Source organism: Acromyrmex echinatior, chromosome 18 (genome assembly GCF_024713525.1).
Source record: "Acromyrmex echinatior isolate Ae372 chromosome 18, ASM2471352v2, whole genome shotgun sequence".
Classification (NCBI taxonomy): domain Eukaryota; kingdom Metazoa; phylum Arthropoda; class Insecta; order Hymenoptera; family Formicidae; genus Acromyrmex; species Acromyrmex echinatior.
In genome coordinates this window covers 114,550-135,264 of record NC_141869.1, presented here as the reverse complement: position 1 = coordinate 135,264, position 20,715 = coordinate 114,550, and the positions used below count along the sequence as shown (strand labels likewise).

The 20,715-nt window shown below is 31.6% G+C and overlaps 1 protein-coding gene across 17 annotated transcripts in view; it reads right to left on the bottom strand.

Moving 5' to 3' along the window:
• shaker (potassium voltage-gated channel protein Shaker) overlaps positions 1 to 20,715 on the bottom strand; it is a 120,780-nt gene that overhangs the window by 78,875 nt on the left and 21,190 nt on the right. For 10 of the 17 annotated variants that reach the window (XR_015548122.1, XR_015548121.1, XR_015548120.1 and 7 more), the window contains one exon: positions 7,118 to 7,209. Coding sequence is in view for 10 of the 17 variants with exons in the window: in XM_087415559.1 (XP_087271685.1) it covers positions 7,118 to 7,209 (92 nt within the window). In the remaining 7 variants the exon portion in view is untranslated. The other 7 variants (XR_015548123.1, XR_015548124.1, XR_015548126.1 and 4 more) reach the window with 4 other exon arrangements.

The following is a 20,715-nucleotide window of genomic DNA, read 5'->3' as shown; positions in this document are numbered from 1 at the left end:
AAAAAAAAAGATGCGTAAAAATTAATATAAAAAAGAAAACTGCTCGAGAAAGTAAATTTCATAAATATTTATAAATTCTAAAGAAATAAAAAATTCCAAAAATGGCTTACTGGTATACACATAAATATTAAAACAAGACCGAAGAAATGAAAGATAAAGCCAATTCATAATTTGAATAGTAATTGGAAGGATAAAGGAAATTATGTGTATATATATATATATATATATATATATATATATATATATATATATCTTAGCAAAATATGAAAGGAATAGATTAGGCACGATAATATCAGCCGGTTGTCAATGTCAGCCTTCCAATGGATCGAAAGAGAAACAATCGATATCACAGGTGAATGCACTCACCGCTGCTTCGTCTTAACACGACGATAGCGGTGAAATTCCGTCGGGTCGTTGGGGTCGAAGCCCCTGCGATGTTTCGGCGGCGAAGACATGGCGGCCGCCTTCTTGGCTTTACCGTCGCTCGGATTCGTGGTGATAGCGGAGTTGTTATTGCCGCTGATAACGGCACAGATAGTGCCGTTGTTGCTGCCGAGATGTAGAGAAGTGAGCGGCGGTGGCGAGGGTGGCAGCTGCTGGGCGGAGGAGCGGATGGTGCTGCCAGATGATCGCTCCGGAGGATGACAACGGCAGTCTGATGCTGGTGGCTCACCAAGGGCACGTTCCCCGTGACCGACGTGGCTCTGGGGCACCGCGTTCAGCTCATGCCTGGTAACCTTACCGGCTCCCGGCCCACCCATTCAAACCCGCGATGATCGCCGCCCGCGATGACTCCACCTCTCTGATCTCCGTGACTGCACCTGCCGACAATTCCGCGCACCTTCCGCTCGATCTCGGTCAGCGTCGACTCACGGCTCCTGTTCCTCTCGATTCTATTACCGATCCGTGATGCGCTCTGCGAACGCAGCAAAAATGACCACGACGAAGGGCCTAAGGACGTACCGCCGCGTAGCCGGGATGAAACCCGGCACGCCGGCTTGTCCGACCTCATGCACGCGTCACTATTGACTGATTTATTTGTCTCTTTCACCCTAGCCCGCACATGCCACTCATCTAAATTTCGGGAGGGGTTGAGCTGCGCGTTCGAGGACAAAAAAACCGGGAAGGGAAATTCACCAAGGTGATCAAGAGTGGCTCTGACGAGAGAGGGGAGATGCGCGCGACAACGTGCACAGCGATAACACTGATGTCGAGACGCGATCCTACTTCCGTCCCGTGATCACGCCGACTCATTTAACATGATACGATGCACCCTTCGCATCCTCTCGCATCCCTGTGTGATACGCCCCCTTGTTTCTACCGCGCGATGGCAGCACCGTTGCGCATGTGTGAAGTACGATGCAACAATATACAGAAATTTGGAAAGGGTGGTGGCGTTTTGAGCATATTGAACGTAATAGGGATGGAGGGCTGATCGGCGTGAAAAACGAAACGAGATTGATGTATAAAAATGATTTGATTGAAAAAAAAAATGTTAACATCAAGTCACAATTACGCACAATTCGTCACAGTCACAATTATCATCAAATGTGCTGAAAACATGCCTTGATCATCGATAAAATTAATTCACCTTTATCTGGATCTGATTGATATGTCATGGATGACACAGTTGGAAAATTAATAATGACGTTACGAGAAAAGCTTAATGGATATGAAAAATCCAAACGTTATGACAAAGCATTGAATTCCTTCGTCTGAACACGCTATATATATATCTGTATATATATATATATATATATATATATATATATATATATATATATCTTCAATTCTGTTCGATTCTAACGTACCACTACAAACTCATCTCCTTTTACCCTTCTCTCTCTAGGTATGACGTTTCTGATTTTCGAAGGAAGCAATCGGTGGCAGCACTGCAGACTACGAGACGCCAACGAACCGACAAGTATAAGGGTGGTCAAGAAGGATCGTGGGGGGTAAAACTTGGAGTGGAATAGGGGCAGTAGGATAACCCCGATTAGTTGGAAGGTGCAAGCAAACCAACACGCCAATCTGATAACCTTCCGTAGCCACGCACGAATAATGATTTCATTCGTAAACAGTTTATGACTTTTCCTCATTTTTTCTCGCTTTTTTCTTTTACTCAGGTATTAATATATCAACTTACTGTATTTAATTTTAAGTATTTTAAAGTTTTATTTTATTGTTTTATTGCACCAAGTCTTGATGTATAAATTTGAAAGAAACTACAGAAATGTCCAATTACAGAAATTACATTAATTAAAGATCTTCAAAAATCTTAAAAAGAAAATTTTTTAAAAACAAGCATTCTTCTGCCAATATTTTGTTTTTCTATTTCAACAAGAGACATTAAAATTGAATACAAATATTAAAATAAAAATACACACACACACACACACACACACACACACCATACAAAATAAACTAGAAGAATAAACTAGGAGAAGTTAATAAATTGAAGGGAAATTATTTTCAGGGTTTGGGCTTGTGATATCTTTAAATTAAATTAATATTCATCATAGTAGCATTAAATTAAAAATTAAAAAATTCTTTCTTCTTATGCAAAAAGAAACATTCCCAATTAAATAAACAACAATGCGCCATATACATATTGTAATCGTATTAATGACGATTAATAACAATCAATTACTTTTTGTATCATTCCTGAAATATTCAGTTCAAGTGCAAACTGCTGAATGGTGGTAACACAACATTAACACGTGATTAAACACATGAAGATGACAATGAAGATAAAATCTCAATTGTCGAATAAATCAAGAATAAAGGAAAAACCTCTAGAATGAGACAGCCGATAATTGGCAAGCTTGTAACAACGAGAGTAAAACACGTGGACTTAGCCCGCTGATCGAATTGGCAATAAGCCAATTTATTCCGCCTAAGTTCGCTTGTGACCATTGTATTTGATCACGGAAGACAAATGTGTTTCATCTACAAAATCGCATTAAACTTTCGCGGCAATTCTTCTGTTAGAGGATCGAAGTATATTTTAGATTTCTCTTTTATGCTAAGAAGGTTCACTCAACGATTATAGAAATATACATCGCTAACGATAAAAATCGCTAAAAACTAACAAAATAAAAAAATTATCTAAATTTTTCTGATCTATCAGAAGGGAAACAAAATCGCTAATATGCTTCCGCGAACAGTTACAAGATGGCGGTGTCGCAAAGCACTACGACCATCTGGTCAATACCAGAAAATGAGGTTCACCTGGCACGCTAACCCCGATTCAAAGACGGACGCGATTATTCTATGCAATCATGCATTTCACATCAAAGGTGTCTAAAAATAAAGTAAAACTACAAAAAAAACATAATATTTTCAAGTTCACAACTTTTACAAAGTTGAAAAACTAAGCCGCAATGTGCGAAGAGTTCGTAATATAACAATTCTAATTGATTTCTGGGTGCAAAATAAGATAAATCAATTAATGAGACTATAAACGCATAATGACTTCGTCAATAATTTGTTAAAATTAATTGTATGGTGATTCAAAATAGCACAAGTATATTGCTTATATAAAAATAAACCAATAACTTAAACACTAGATTTAATTCAGTACAGCTGCAGATATATAATACTTATGTATTTTATTGAAATTGGCAATTTGTATTTTGAAAACGCTTGTAAAATATAAGCGTTACATATGATTTCCAATGCGAAAGAAAAACCCTAATATTAAATAAGATCAAACATTTATATTGTTTTTAAAAAATAGAGCATAAGAAGTTGAATTTACTGATAACGCTTAGTAGTACAAAGTCAACTGCGTTAACTGCACTCCGTAAGTGGAACTCGTAACTTAACCTTCGATCGTTATAGTCATAGTACGCTTTAAAAAGATAAACTGTTCTCGCTAACTTTGCACAACTAGGACGATTTGGTTTTATTAATTTCACGGTTTTACATCGTTAAACCTCCAGTGTGGATTGTTTATATGATTTGTTCAAAGTTAAGAATTACTCCACCCTATTCAGGATAAAAACAAACAAAAAGTATTTTTATCTAGAGTGTTTCTCTCTCTCTCTCTCTCTCTCTCTCTCTCTCTCTCTCTTTCTTTCTCTCTCAACTGATGAAAACGAGTTTCACAAAGAGATCTATCAACTCTTTGATGTAGTCTGATAAACGCGATCTGACCAAACACTCGAGCAGAAGCAAATAATCGATTAAAAGGTCTCTTAAATATTTTAAGTACTATTTTAAAGTACTATTTACTATTCAATGAAATGAAAAATGGATTCGTTCATAAAAAATCATTTTTGGAATCATTTATCTCATCTCAAACATACGTGCTATCATCTGTTCTATCTTACACATATGTGTTTCCTTCTTGTATCATTTAACAACAGTTTAAACTTTAACTAGCTATTCATATAACAATTCTTTCTTCTAAATAAAGAAGTGCCAAATCGGATCATGACTATTTTTTTCTACATTTCCCTAAAAGAAAACTTTTCTTTTCTATTGTTCTCTCATACTTTAGCCTTCCCTGTTCTCTTTCTTCAAATACACTCACTCATACTATTTAAAAATGCCATCCAGTCGTTAAACAAATCAACCACTCATTATCAAACCAAAGATCCCTTTCAAGCAACTTTTACTCTCACATTTCACTGATCATTTCCTCTACCCACCCGTCGTCACGTGACGGAGAAATCAATCTGACGATATCACGTATGTAGTATTCACGAGCTTTTCCCCAAATTTATGGCCCTTCGTCTAAGTCAGTTTTGCGCGCTCGTTTGTATGTATATTTGCGTGGCAAGCAATCGGGTTTGATGTCATCGAAAAAGAGCTTTCGTAAACTCGACCAATCACTGACGCGAATGGTAGCACGGCGTCGGTATGACTGACTTCTCTCTCCTGGCCCATCGTGCATGACTTGCACGACTTATGGCAAGCAACCACCGCTGAAGGCGTATCTGTGGTTGGTCAGCCGGTCGACCGTTCGCTTCCTTTCTACTCGCTACCGCGGTTTCGCGTATGTATTCGTGTCATGCTGATGTCGTATCGTATCGCGGAACGTTCTTGTCAGCAGCATAACCCGGACTCGGCATCAGGAATTGGAACGCGCCGGTACCACCGATAAGATAATGCATTCATCTTCGATTTGTAGCAGTTCAATAAGCTATGTAATAACATAATCGAGTCACATGTATATAAATCGCTAACGAATGTTTAAAATCAGTTATTCTTTAAAAATTCTTGAAAACATTTTTTATTTAAATTATTAATATATTATATAGAAAACGAAAACGTGCTTAAAAGTATCATATTATTTTAAGTATTATTAATTTTTATTAACTATAGTAAGCATCTTAAAATATTTAAACTTTTCAATTTCTTTTTTATTTTTCATATTTTATAGGAAAATTATTATTATTTTATCATTATCTTATTATTATTTTATTATTTTATTATTAAGCATTATTCATATCATTTTCTAGAATTCTTAGATAAACGCATTTCCAAGTATTTCGCGTAGCACAATCTCAAAAGAAGGCCATGGTCTCTTGAATATGCAACAATGATTATCATCAAAAGTAGTTTTTAACCTACTCGCGGGAGTTCGACTAAGTCGATACATTATAAGCCATCGTTGGCATATAATGAGGACGTTTCGGAATCCTTTGCGAAAGAATTGATTGTTTATAAGACAGCCCCCACAGTTTTCCACGATGTATATTTCATAATCACAAAAAAAATGTCGCCTAAACCTCTCTTATCAATAATGTCCTCAGAATGCAAACATTTAATCATCAGTTAAGAGTAGTTTACGAAATTATCATCTTGTTGAAATTCGGTATTGAATAAATCTGTTCAATGCCCTGCTGAAAGAAACTTTAAATATATTTCTTTCATCTCTATTTGATATGATATATGTTATTTGATTTATCGATATGATGTGAATATATCTAAAATAATGAAAAACATATAGTGATAAATAGATTGTGCTCCATATTTCTAAATTGTTCTTCTTTTTTCTAATTATCTTTTTTACATTTGTGAATTGATAAAAGTTCGTTACGTTTAATTCTGTCTTTAGTTTTTATACATCACCTTTATTATTGTTAAATATTATACAATTTATCGCTTTCTACTTCTATGTATTATAATTTATTGCTCTCTGCTTTTTTTTCAATTCTCAAATTGCTGAATAAGACATAAATATTAAAGAACGATGTTATCATTTTGTTTGCGGCACACAGAGATGCAACCAAAACAGTATTAAGTATAATAAGAAAATTATATTTTTACCTAAGATTGTAATCCATATAAATGTATCGATTGTAATTCATATGTGATTTATAATTTTACTCGCTATCATTCGTGTTTATTATTATTAAAATTATAAATAAATAAATTAATGCAACAAATAATTAATAAATAGTGAATAGAAGATATATTAATATTTCAATACTATCAAGACATCCTTAGCAAAGAGTTTTCGTTTGCTTGATTATTGACTTCCAAGAGCTTACGTCAGATGGCACGAGCTTACTAGAAACAAATTTATAAAACATTTGATTTAACCTAGTTAACTTTAACGGACAATTATTTGTGTCTAATTTTTAGCACATACTGAACTGACAAGAAGTTAATCAGTATTGAACTAGAGTATTGAGACTGAATCTTCGCACGGAATATTTTACATCTAGATAATATTTATAAAATAAAATATAATTAGTTTTGTAATGTATTCTATTTTCTTTTTACATTTATTTTCTATTTCGTCTTACTTCCTTGATTTCATAACAGTGTATACTATCGCTCAAAATAAACCTCTTCTAAAAAAATATTGTTTTATGTTATTGTTAAATGTAATTTATATGAAAAATATACATGTACATAAATTAAATCTATGATGTTTGTATTATAAATTAATATAGTTTTACTATATGAATTAATATAATTGTCTTGCATATCAGATAATATTTCACAAGTAGAAATTTGCGCTCAAAATAGATCCTCGTTTATTGATTCAATTCTGTTTCATGAAATACGATCCTTGGATAACTTTATAAATTGTTCTGTTTAGAAACAAGTGTTTCGTGAGCCGAACGGATAATTAATACCCGTGTCATATAATCATTACCTTTTCCCATGCTCAGGTGATTTCCGTTTTCGACGCGGAAACATCCTCATCCCAAGAAATGTACTTCTCATACCAGCATGCATAGTGGATCTCTAATCAGTAAACACTTTAAATTAGGAAAACCTTGCGACGATCCACTTGACATGAACTGTCACATCTCAATCCTCACACACACATATTCATCGTCAACTATCTCAACTACCGCGCATATAGATTAACGAAAATTAATTGCGGTGATAAATCAAAATTCGAACACACATAGCTATCGAATTCTCACGAATCATGGTGTATAAATTTCACTTAATTTATTCACACTTAACACATTAAACATCCATTATAGATTCAATCGTGTTACATAGATTCGGCTGCATAAATCGATTTTCTCCGCATAGAAGAAATTTTAATTGGTCTTTTGTTATGTGTATAAATCGAGCATTCTCCATCGAGCAATGATACTAAGCACGATTACACTCTCCAAAAAGCAGTCTACTAGTGGAGACATTTTCACAGACGAGCATCCTGATGTTAAAAATACACCGCGAGCCTTAGTTACGTTTCCAAATCGATGTCTTGCGGAATTTCGACTAAATGCTAATCATTTATCGATATTTAATAATAATTATTAGAAAAACAATTATTTAAAGAAAAATTAAATTTGGCTTATCTTATGGAGAAACTAATATATGTACATTCAAGTATCATTAAAAAAACAAAAGTAATATTTTAATTGCAAAATACTCTTAAACAAGACGTAATATTATCCGTGCCGCTTTCGAAAACAATTTTCAATTAGCGGGAACTCGTTTACAAAAGTTCGCGATTTTGTCATTCATCTCGTATTCTCGTTTTCCCTACCCGTTCGTCTATTTCTATCTATATATATCTTCCGTCCTTAATTTACTTCGAGTGACACTGGACCAGGCCACCAAACGAGATCTCCCAAATTACAAGAATCGACTTTAGCTTTCGTGCACCAGATCGTGATGAGGTTTAATTAATTTGATTTACAGCGGAATCGATCTATCAAGAGAGATAAGGAGGTAAACTGGGATAATATTGCACCAAATATAGACAGGCAATCGAAAAATACAAGATTAATAGTCATTTAAGAAATATTGATCTTTTTTACGAAATTATTGATAAAATGATAGATAATTGATTAAAAATATTGCATTGAAAATACTGCAAAACTGTAAAAGTTACAACTTTCATTAAATTGATTCTAATAAATAAAATAAAATTATCAATTTTATATGAACACTGTGCCTTGTAACTTTTAACTCGTTTTGAACTTCTACAATATCGAACTTTCTCAATTTTCCCTTTCTTGTGACCTACAATATCCGATGTAGATCGTGCCAACGGCACGTAAATTCTGGATGTCATAACATTCTAGCATCACGGAATTCAAAGAACAAGTTTAATAGCAAATTTCTTTTGAAGATGAATTCACGTGTGTTTAATAATAGATCTAATATAATAAATCAAGAAAAATTTTAAGTTCATCCATTTATGTTATACTATAAGAAAATATTGAAATTCAAGTCGGTAAAGTATCGATGAATTTTAAGCATAATTAATTACATATACATATATATATTTGTACACACACACACACACACACACACACACACACACACACACACACACATGTATATGTATATGTATATGTATATATATATATATATATATACAGGGTTGGCCATATTCGACGGAAAGATGTTTTTTTTTTTTCAATCATGGGAAACGTCGTTACTTGATCTAACATCTCTGTCAAAAGTTACAGTGTTGCCCAGATCTTTCCGTCGAATATGGCCAACCCTGTATATATATATATATATATATATATATATATTAGGTCATTTAAAAAGTATTCGCAGTTTTTTGTTCAATTTTTGAATGAAAAAACCGCGGATACTTTTTAAATGACACACATATATATGTATATTATATATATATATATATATATATATATATATATATATATATATATATATACATTTTACCTATATATATAATTATAATGAAATTAATGTACATACACAATCTAATTATTCGATCTCATTGAAAGATATTTGTAGATCCCTAAAATGCATTCCGACGCTCAAGTTGTGGGCGGAATAGCAGTTAGTGTATTTTAGAAACGAAGGTAAAATGTCTGGCCTGGGACCGATTAAACAACGGCTGTTCGCCAGAAGTTGCAGAGTTAGGAAAGTATCCGATCAACATCTTTTTACTATAAATATCGCGACCTCTTACAATTTCAGCATTAAATAACTTTTATTTGCTAAAGGATGCAACTCACCCTCAATATACAAATGACATTTATAAAAATATTTTCACTATCAGATGCGGAATATTATTTCTACGATATGACTGTGACATTTTTAAGTAAAAGCATATAATTCTCAGATAACAAAATGCAATGCATCGAGCGCATTTAACGCGGATCATTTCTCTCATTTTTTTTTTATGCGAACCTCGATGCGAACAATTGAGTATGAACCATGCAAATAGGAATAACTTCCTAAAGTGTGATACATTTTATACATTCCTGACATGACGAATTCCAACACTAATTAAAATATACGAATATAGATGACTCTTCGAGTCAGCTTTTAAATATCTTGATTTGTATAATTTTATAACTTTGTTTGATCTTTCATTTATTGTCGATTATCGGCAATGATTCATGGTGCATAAATAGCATAAGATGAAAATAAAAACAAAATTATATTTGTGCTGATGTCAGTACATAGGATTGTGTAGTGAACTATCAAAAGAATCTAAATTTTAGCAACAATTCATATTAATGTTTAATAGGATTCAGCAATTGACTGGTCCAAGTCCGGAGAGATTGAATCGTGAGAGACTGATTATGAAATATTAACGAAAAAGAATGTCACAATAATGTTAATAATAGAGATCAACCGATCTACTTTATGCACTGGCGCAATGCAGACTATAAGAAAAATCACAAGCGATACGCTCGCGTAAGTATGAAATTGCCGCCGCATTTTCTACCGAAAGCAGGAAACTCAGAATTTGATCACGTGTATGCGATGATGACGTTAGCGGATGCAGTCGGCGCGCGATCGATCGCAGTTCGAGCAAGTTCGAGATGGTTTTACTACCTCGCATTACTGATATTTTCTATTATGTTTATTAAAAAAAATATGTGATTTTTCAAATATGATTATATTCCAGATCAAATTAATTTCAATATAAGTGATGTTTTGTTATATTTGTAAAAAATGTAACAAATTTATGTAATAAATTATAATTATATAAATTCTATTCGTTCGCTAAAAAATTTCTACATAAACTGTTCATATATAGAAAAATTATAAGAAAATTTCGAAACATTTACGCATTAACAATTAAAAAGGATGTAACTCACCCTCAATATATGAATAAGATTTAGTAGCTGCACTTACCTGAAACAAATAAATAAAAGCATATTAGCTTCAATTAAAATTAAAAAGTATATGTTATTAGAGTTATCTTATGTTTTATGCTTATATTTTGTCTTGTATTCTTCATATTTATTATTATTATTAGAAAATAGTATTGTAATATATAATCCAATACTTTCTATTAGTGATTTACCTTCGCCTTCAATGAATGAAAGTATTATTTGCACATTTCACAGATCCAAAAAATCAATCAAATTGCTATAATAATCTATATAACGATTTGTACATACAATATCCGTTCATTGAATGGTTTTTTAAACGAATACGAGACAGGTTCAAGTGCGAGCTAAAAAGCGCGCCTTTAGCGTAAAGACGAAAGGGAGCGCGAAACGGGGCAGCACGATATGTCGCAATGCGTCTTGACGTCATCGACGTCGCTGGTGGGATTCGAGGGTTGATAGGCAAAGAGTGGGGGGTCCAGATGAGGAGTGAGGACCATGCGGATGCACGTGTATATCATCAACAAGGCACTGCGACGAGCCATCTATCGGACCTCGCAACAAAGTAACAATGAAAACGCACCCAACATTGGTAATTCAATCTTTTCCGCCGCGAAAACACAGGGTCAATCAAAATAGATGAATCGATCGTATCAGAAACAATGTATGTACAGTTGACACGATTAAAATTTATATCAAATAAATACATTATTTGGTTGTATTAAATAAATGTAACTATTTTCAAATAAAAATTAAATTAACCAAAATCTTAATAAGATTTCTATCTTCTTTCTGATATAAATTTAATCTAAATTGTGAAATTATTCACATAAAAATATATAAAGTTCAATTTCTAATTCCTTTTATGTGCAAAATACTAAAGGGTGTTTTTTTAAGCCCGATAAAACTTGAAATTGTATATTACTGTAATGAATTACTGGCGATGCATATCCTGCAACCAAATTCTCGATAAACAATCTCTCGACTGACTAATTTAATATTTACTTTATTAATCTTATCACTGTCTTAATATTCGTAAAAAATAGTTATGCAGCAAAAGATCGAAAGAAGAAACAGACAGAATGAATTATCATCGGCTTATATCAAAAGCATTCGAGACGTTATTCTGCGGAATTACGATCGCAAAATTTGCGAGGATAATGGCGTGTAGCTTTGGGAAAGATCGATGATCCTGCTCGTTTAGGAACTTCCGCGAATACTGGCACTTAACGAGAATTCAAAGGGTTGAGGGTCGGTCGTGTCGCGACCGTAAAGGACGATGCTATTTTAGTCCCGTCTTATCTCTGCTCGCTGCGGCGCGAACGGCGAACTCGGTTTCAATGTTGTCCTATATGAGCCACGAGAACAGATGATGTATAATAATACGCGAAAACAATGCCTGATTAATTATCATCCCGTTACTATATATATTTTTCACAAACATCAAGAAAATAATTTAGACAAAAATCCAAATTTGGAATAAACTTTTTATATAAGACATTTTATACAAGACACTTTTGCAAGAATTGTTTAAAAGATGTCTTATAAGATATCTTGTGTCTCGATTTTGAATTTATTTATTTACTTGATCAAGACAAATCTCGCAATTGATTTTCTAGTTTATAAAAAGAGTTCCAAATTTACTTCTCAACTAATAGTATTTGGAATAAACTCCCTTTCATAAAAAACGAATAAATTAAATATTAAAAAATGAAATTTTCTTTGTTTGCAACGTACTTGTGTATACAATTCTCGTTAATTATATTTATAAATGCACTTATTGATGCACATAGATAATATATAAATTCTCTGATAAGAAAACAAATAAAATTTAAAAACCAAACACATCGGAGGACACATATAAAAGAATTTGTTTTGCACTAAAATGAATAGATGGCTCCACCCACTCTCGTGAGTCTCGTAATGAGAGTACACGTGTTAGACTCTCGTTTCAAGATGTACATACATACATGTTATATATAAGTGGTAATTTTATCGATGGAAACAGAATTCTATATTCGTCTAAAATGCTAAAAACTTTCCAATATTATATTTAATTTGATGTAATTACATTAACTTTAATTTCTATAATTTTAATCTATTTTATTAATTATGATTCTTAAATTTTATGTAACATTTATTAATTTCATGTAACAATTTACAAATAATTATTAAATTCAATTTCTCTTTTTTAATGTCAGAAAATAATTCGATTATTCATATTGAATATCTTATGATATTCTTATGACTTGTAAATCAATCTTTTAATATATATTTATCAAGACAAAATTTTGTTTTTCAACAGATTTTTAAATATCTCGATCCTAAGGAATTGCACATTAAAAACACCTGCGGCATTAAAGGAGAATATAACGGGCTTTCAAACCATGCTGCGGTATACGAGCAACAACCTTTGCATCCTTTCGCGATGCGCCACTGCATATGTATGCATGTCGCTTTGTGCGCGCGCGCGTTGTACCTCACTGGCTAGTGCACGCATCGTATTGATTCATTGCGAAAATCATGAATGAACGTAATTTCTTCGATGCCTGAGCACTAGCAATACTTTCTCATGCGTAAACGAATAAATCGTTCACGATATCACAAATAATAGGGAAATTAATCGTATTGAATGATTAAATATACCTAAATATTAATTTGATGATTCGCAAGAAACAAAAAAATTTATTTCCAAAGATATCATCTTGATTTATTTCTTCATGATAAATATTGTTTTTTAAAAAGTTAAAAGATACACTTGTGATAACGGAAAGAAACAAAACTTCCTAGTTGTTGACCATTCGTTCGTTTAATAAATCGATATCTATTTAATGTTCACTCACGAGACTAGGCAGCGTTAATATTATAATATTTGAAATGCGCAAATTACTGACATTTCCCGCAGGAACGTACTTGATTGTCCGTATTTAATTTGTTTGAAGATTACCAATCTCGATGTGACTCTCGATTTTAAAGGCTGTCACTATCCATTTTAGAAAGCGCAGCTTCGTGTGCATGCACAAATCAAGTTAATAGGGATAAACCTCCCTTAGGAGAGTCTTCTTGTGATAACAACAGTAAAGATGATATCGACAATATTAAAGATAATGGAGATGGTAATACTCAAGAAATGTAATAATAAAAAATTCAAACTAACTAAAGCGTAATTTAACAATAAATTTTTCCTTCATTTATTAACACACTCAGTGGCATCGGATTAATTTTTAGCAACTTAATTATCACGTTGCGTGGGTTACGGCTGACTTAAGATACTTTTGTTAAATACTATGTATTTTATAACAGTTAAAAAATTATAAAAATATTATAAAGAAGATCTAATATTGTATTAAACATTATAATTATATATCCACGTATAATATAAAAAATATTTTATAACTACATTTCTTATAATCAAAATATCAAACAGTTTGAATGCAAAGTCTTGTGTGGGTCAATAGGTCACTGATGATTCATATGGCACGAAAAGTGTTATGAAAAGAATTAATTTTTTTTTATAAATTGCTTTTCCATGAATTTCTACATTAATAGTTTAGAAATCTTTAAAGTTATAAATTAATATGTTATTATCAAATGTGATTACTAATAGTGTCAAAATTAAAAATTCAAATTTTGATACATTCCAAATGTTATTATATCTGAGAGAAAGGGGGGGGGAAGGGAGAAAGAGGAAGGGAGAGAGAGATTTATTCTAAATACGATTGGAATAACTATAAGAGCTGATTCTTGTTATTCCGAAAAAATAAAATTTAACATTACTTTTATAATATAAAAAAAATGTAGTACGTAGGATATGTTAAACGATATCGTCACAGAAGATATCGTCACATGACATCGTTTATCATACAAATCATCACGACACGTTGATTGCGAGCGTGTCGTGTCGATTGTTCGTGCTCGATCCTCGCCGGAAGTTTTGTACACGCGATCACGTATGAACCAACTGAAGCCTCGCGGACTTTTCATTGGGAGAGAACTAAAATTTCGAGAAATTTACATAAAGAGTTACATTTGCTTCAAATAATTTCTTTATTTACTCACTCTAAATTTTATATATATATATATATATATATATATATATATACAGATATTGTTAATTAAATCTAACATTATTGAAAAATAATTAATATTCAAGAATATTAGAAACATCCTATTTTCTTTTATTCCCTTTTATTCATTTATCTCACTCTGTATTAAGTTAATATTCCTTTTCCTATCGGAGTTCTCATAATTCTCGCAGTAATTACTCAATTCGTCGAAAATAAATCTCGAGTCAATGGAACCTGATAAGAGAAACATCGTTATTGCTTTAATTCGACGATCTATTAAACGCGATAAATATAATTACATAAAAGTAACTAAAAAAAAGTAACAATTATTACTTTCTAAGTAACGATAACAGCATTATTTCTTGAAATTAACAAGAAGTAACGATAATAAGTTACTTTTCAAAAAATAATAGCAATGGTAATGCATTATTTTTATAAAATAATGTTTTCAATTCTGTATATACCATGTTATATAAAAATTATTAGTCTATACTATTTATATGTATAATATACAGGGTACAGGCGTCACCAAAATCCGGACAAATTTCAATTTAAATTTTTCGCTATATTATGCCTCCGCCAAAGGTATTGTTGGCGTCTGAGAAAGCCTGATGCTTTTGGTAAACAGTCATATTCTCTAAATGGCCGTGATATTGAAACCAAGTGCGGAGTATAATCAAAGGCCTTTGCGCTGGGCGTTCAATAACGGAAATAATTCGGTTCTTTGGATTTCCGAGATTAATCGTTTATGACATTGTGGCAAAATATATGGCTTTAGAATAGTCCAACGAAAGTTCCAGTATGCCAGCAAGGAAGAGTCACTCGGAAGAACGCACCGCGAGGATCCTCGCAGTCATTGAAAGGGTTCAAATACTGATTTCGGATGAGGGCAATCGTTGCGCGTTCTGGATATAGTGAAGCCGTGGATAGAAACTGTGGCGTCCAGAAGGCCATATGTTTTTCAGCAGGACGGTACATACGAGTTATTTGATTCAAAATTGGCTCTCAGACAACGTCGATATGTTTTGGTCCAAGGAATTCTGGCCTCCCAACAGATTTAAATTCCTTGGACTACTACATATGGAGCGTAGTTGAAAGAGTTACAAAGAAGTCTCGGCATCCCAATGTGACGTCATTAAGGAGGCCGCTATTGAGGCCAGCATTCGTCGGCATGGACAGCGGTATATTACAGCATGTGTGCGAACGCTTCAGACCGAGAATAGAGGCCGTCATTCAATGGAGGATATATCGAATAATTGTGCTATACATCCCCCAAGTGCCATGTAAAAGGATTTTTTGTAATATTTAATTTTTCATTTTGTTTAAAGAAATTGTTTGTTTGATTTGAATTTTGGTGACGTATCCTGTATATCATATATGCAAAAAAATAGTTTCGTTAGTATTAAACTTATAGTCTAAACTTTTTTTATTTGCTAAAGGTAAAATGAATAAAAAATCATGTGTAAAACGGATGCCGACATTGATCAGATAAGATGCGTATTCAACAATGAATGCAATGAGCAAATGAAGAAATAACATGCTGAAACGATGCCAAATTCGATTGCTCTATAAAACGGTCAATAGAAGACTTAAACCATAAATAACTATTTTATCACTATCCTTTTTCCAATCTTCATCCATGTTTCTCTTCAACTTTTCACAACTTTACATTCATCTATCCAATGGTGAAACTTTCTTATTATAACGGACTTTTATGTCTCATGCGTAAAAATTTCAAATCTAGTTCTATGAAAAGAATGCAAATATCTCTTTCCGCATTCTTTTTTTTCTCTTTTTCTTCTTTTCATACTTACTTCTGATTTTGATGAGTTTTATGAATGCAAAAAAAAACAGTATTTAAAATATTTCTTTCATGTGCTTTATAATAAAAATTTAAAGCATTATTCGTTAAATTAAACAGTAACTTTTACACGCTTTATAACTATATTCATGAAAGGATAAGATATATTTCACTATTAACTTCAATTTCTATTAACAGCAAATAATTTATTATTTTCCACACTTCATGTTACTTCCCTAAAGCATCCCAAATGATCTGTTACAATTATTGCAACATTTTAATTTTCATTAATTAATTATCTTTCAGAATGTGAAGCTCGACTATATCACAATTTAACATCTAATTTCGACTACAAATATAAAATAAAATAAATAAATTTTGTTCTTTTCCTCCCTATTTTTCCGTTTTTCGTTCTCGATAATATTTTTCTGCTTGACATTTCGTTATTTGATATCGTGCAAGTCAGATGCTTGTTACCTTTGCAAATTTGCTTATAATAACTTATAAAATAAAAAGACTATTATATTGTACCACGAAATGGACTACAGTCTACATTTTTTTCTCGTTGTGTATTATTGGACTCTTAATATATTTATTAAGGTACATTATCATATTACTAATTTTTATATAATTAATATTAATTCTTTTTGTTCACGATTACTTTTCCAGAATTTTCTTATGACTTTGTTAATTCTTGATAAAAATGACTCGCAGCGTATTACACAGAAAGAAAAAATTTTATATTAAGGAATTGTAAGAATATTGTAAGACCATGTACAGATTTTTAATTTAAAACGATGTTTATATTATTAGATTGCATTGAAAAAGACTCGATTGGAGTTTGTTTATTTTAATTGTTTTGTATTATTTTTGCTTATTTAAATTAAAATTCTTTTATACGTTATTGGCTCTTTGCTCTTCTTGTATACTACCTTTTGTTTAAAATAAAATAAAAAGTGTACAAGATTACATTACTATTTATTTTAACTTAAAAAGTTAAGGAAAGATAAATTTGTTCAAAAAAAAAAATAAATTTTCTCAAAAATTTAAAGATATAACTATTCTATACATTATTTTAAATACAGATCATTCTGTTACTGATGTGTTTCTCTTAATGGCTCTATGACTTTTTTACAAGCAATACATTCTCATACGATTGCTGCACAGTATGCGTAAAATAGTTACGCCGATGCACGCAGCGATCACATCAGCAGTTTTTATCTTTCCCGTAATCACTAAATAATCGCTCAAGAGGTTCGTAATAATGGTACACGCGACGCAGCAACACGTGGCACATTATAACTTGCATCTCTACACTTTTCAGAGTCTACCAACGATTTGGCAAGCTACTTGCTGATGCCCGAGGGCTCATTAGCGATATAGTGTACAAAAATTATCTCTTGATACGGATTACCTTAAAATTACCTGGAATTATTTAAGATTATCTAATGCTATCTCAAATTATTCCAGATTATCAAATACTATCTCATATTATCTAAGATTATCTTAGAATATTTAAAATTATGTCATATTTTCTGAGATTACCCGAGATTTTTCCAAATTTACTTTGCTCATCTAAGATTATACGAGTACATAAAATATTATTTCTTCAGATCTCTAGAATATCTTTATAAATCACTGAACACAGATATCTTCGAGAACAGACATCTTCGATTTTAAGTTTTCACTTTTTAAGAAAAAAAAACGCAATTTTATAAAATAAATATTTATTGCATGCAGGAATACAGAAATATAAAAATTTCGCAAACCAAAATATGTATTATACGTATAGATCAGGCCTGTTTAATTTGAACTCCGGAACCAAAACGCAAAGCCATCGACGCAAAAAAATTTAATGTGGATAAGATTTCGGGGACTGTAAAAGTGTTGATACGCATCTAATTGTAAGTGATGCTTATTAACACTTTATAGTTCCTAAACTCTTACATTGGATTTTTTTATGTCGATTTGCCTTTTTGCTCCGGAGCTCAAATTGGACAAGTATAAATAGTCGATAAATTCGACTACTCGTAAGTCGTTTGAGATCGTTTTTTAATATTAACAAAACAATATTCAATTGAATATAAATATTAATTAATAGGTCTTTATAAAATAAAAAATATTAAAAACATCAATAGTACAGATTCTTTGTTAAACGATCACTTACGATATAACTTAGTGTTAAATTAGTAACTTTGCGACTAATCAAGTTAAGTATAAATAAAAGGTACACTTGCGAAACAAATGAAAACTTTTATGTATATGTACTTAAACATTATTAAAGTGTTGACTAATTAAAATTTAAAAAAATTTTTTTTAATTGTTTTATAATCAATTTTCTGTATCAGATTGAAAAATAATTAAAGGCTTAATACCCTGCATATTAATAGGGCCATAAAATATATGTCTATTCTCAACTTCTTGAATATCATCTTTTTGGAGTCACTTAAAAATTTTTAAATTTTGAAACAGAAATTTTATTTTAAACATTTGATTAGTATATTATTATAAAAAGGCTAAAAAAAAGAGATACAAAATGCTCAATGACGTTCACTTAAAAAAAATCAAAAATTACTTTAGATTATCTCAGATTATCTGAGACTACTTTAAGAATATCTAGAATACCCACAGATTATTTGACATTACCCTACTCTATTACTTAGAATTTCCTATTCGATTACCCAAGATCACCTGAGAACGTTAAAGATTATTATATAGATTTACCAAAAATTACCTTGATTATCCAAAATTTCATTTGGATTGCCGTTGAATTGCCTAACTCTTGTACAAAAATTACCTCAGTGACCAACTCCTCGCTGATGCCTATGATAGTAAAAGCTTAAAATTAGACAAGAAGGATAATTGGATTAATCTCGTCTAACTCCTTACCGATCTTTTAAGTCTTAAAACCGGGGAACTTGAATGATCGCATTCGGAAGTGTCAGTGAAGATATCCGAGGTTCATAACAAGTTAATCTAAAACTTCAGTTTTTCATAATATAAGAAGTATTTGAATAACCATTCTCAAATAAAACTCAAGAGAGCAATGTGTTCTAAAGAACATTCAGCAGCTAGAGTGTGATACGATTACTTTATATTACTACACTTTCCATAACTATTTGTCATTTTTCATTAATCAACTATATGTTAAAAATCTATTTTCATATAATTTGCTGATATTTACCAAAAATCATAATTATCATATTTATGTATTTTGTAATAATTTTCAAAATTGAAAATTATTCTATTAAATCATTTCTATCAGAGAATAATAGTTATCACACTTTATTCTTTTGTTATTCTTTTGTTATTATTATAGTGGGGGAACTTTGATTACGCTAGGATTCTCAAGCTATTGAAACCGAGGATTATGCTATATGATCCGTGACAATGCATCAATATTAGTTCGCCGTGACATTGCTTTGTGTATAGCCTACTTCCCACGGGAAAGAAGATAAAAGCTATTGAGAGTATCACACAGCACTATATTATTATACACAATACTGAATATATTGTATGCGTACGTGCATACGTATGTTTTATATATATATATATATATATATATATATATATATATATATATATGGTGCGTGTGTGCGCGCGCGCGCGCGTGTATGTGTATATATGTACGTTTTGTGTATGTATATATGTATATGTATATATATATATATATATATATGTATATATATATATATATATATATATATATATATATATATATGAGAAAGTAGTCTAAATCGGACCTATTTGCAGTTTTTGCTCTCTACAAGGCGTAAATAAAGTCCAATCATAAAAACCAAAGATGTCGTTGGAAAGATTATTTAATTCCTTTCATTTTTATTTCATATCATTTTGACGTATCTCTCACCTGTGTTGATCTATAATAGAAAATGTAAAAATGATTTTTCGATTTGGAACTATTAGTTTCAAATCGGACCAAATCAGACCCACCTATTTTTATGGACTTTTAGATAGAAATTTATAAGATTTAAATTTATTTTTGTTAGTATTGAGCGAAAACGAGCAATTTGATAGTTAAAGATAAAGATTTTATTCAGAAAAAAATTACTGACAGTTTATATTATTAGAATTGAAATCAATAAAAAATTCAATTAATATGAGTCTGATGACTCATGATATTTTATTGATTTAGTATTCCTTAGACCAGATCTGATCGGTCAATCACCAGTACTACAATCAGATTGCGGCGAGTCTTCTTTCTTCGATGAATTAGCTGACTTACTTGGCTTTTCAATGTTTCTTGATCTCGTTTGCGTCTTTTTTTTTAGTTAGTGCATTTGTTTCGTTGTTTCCT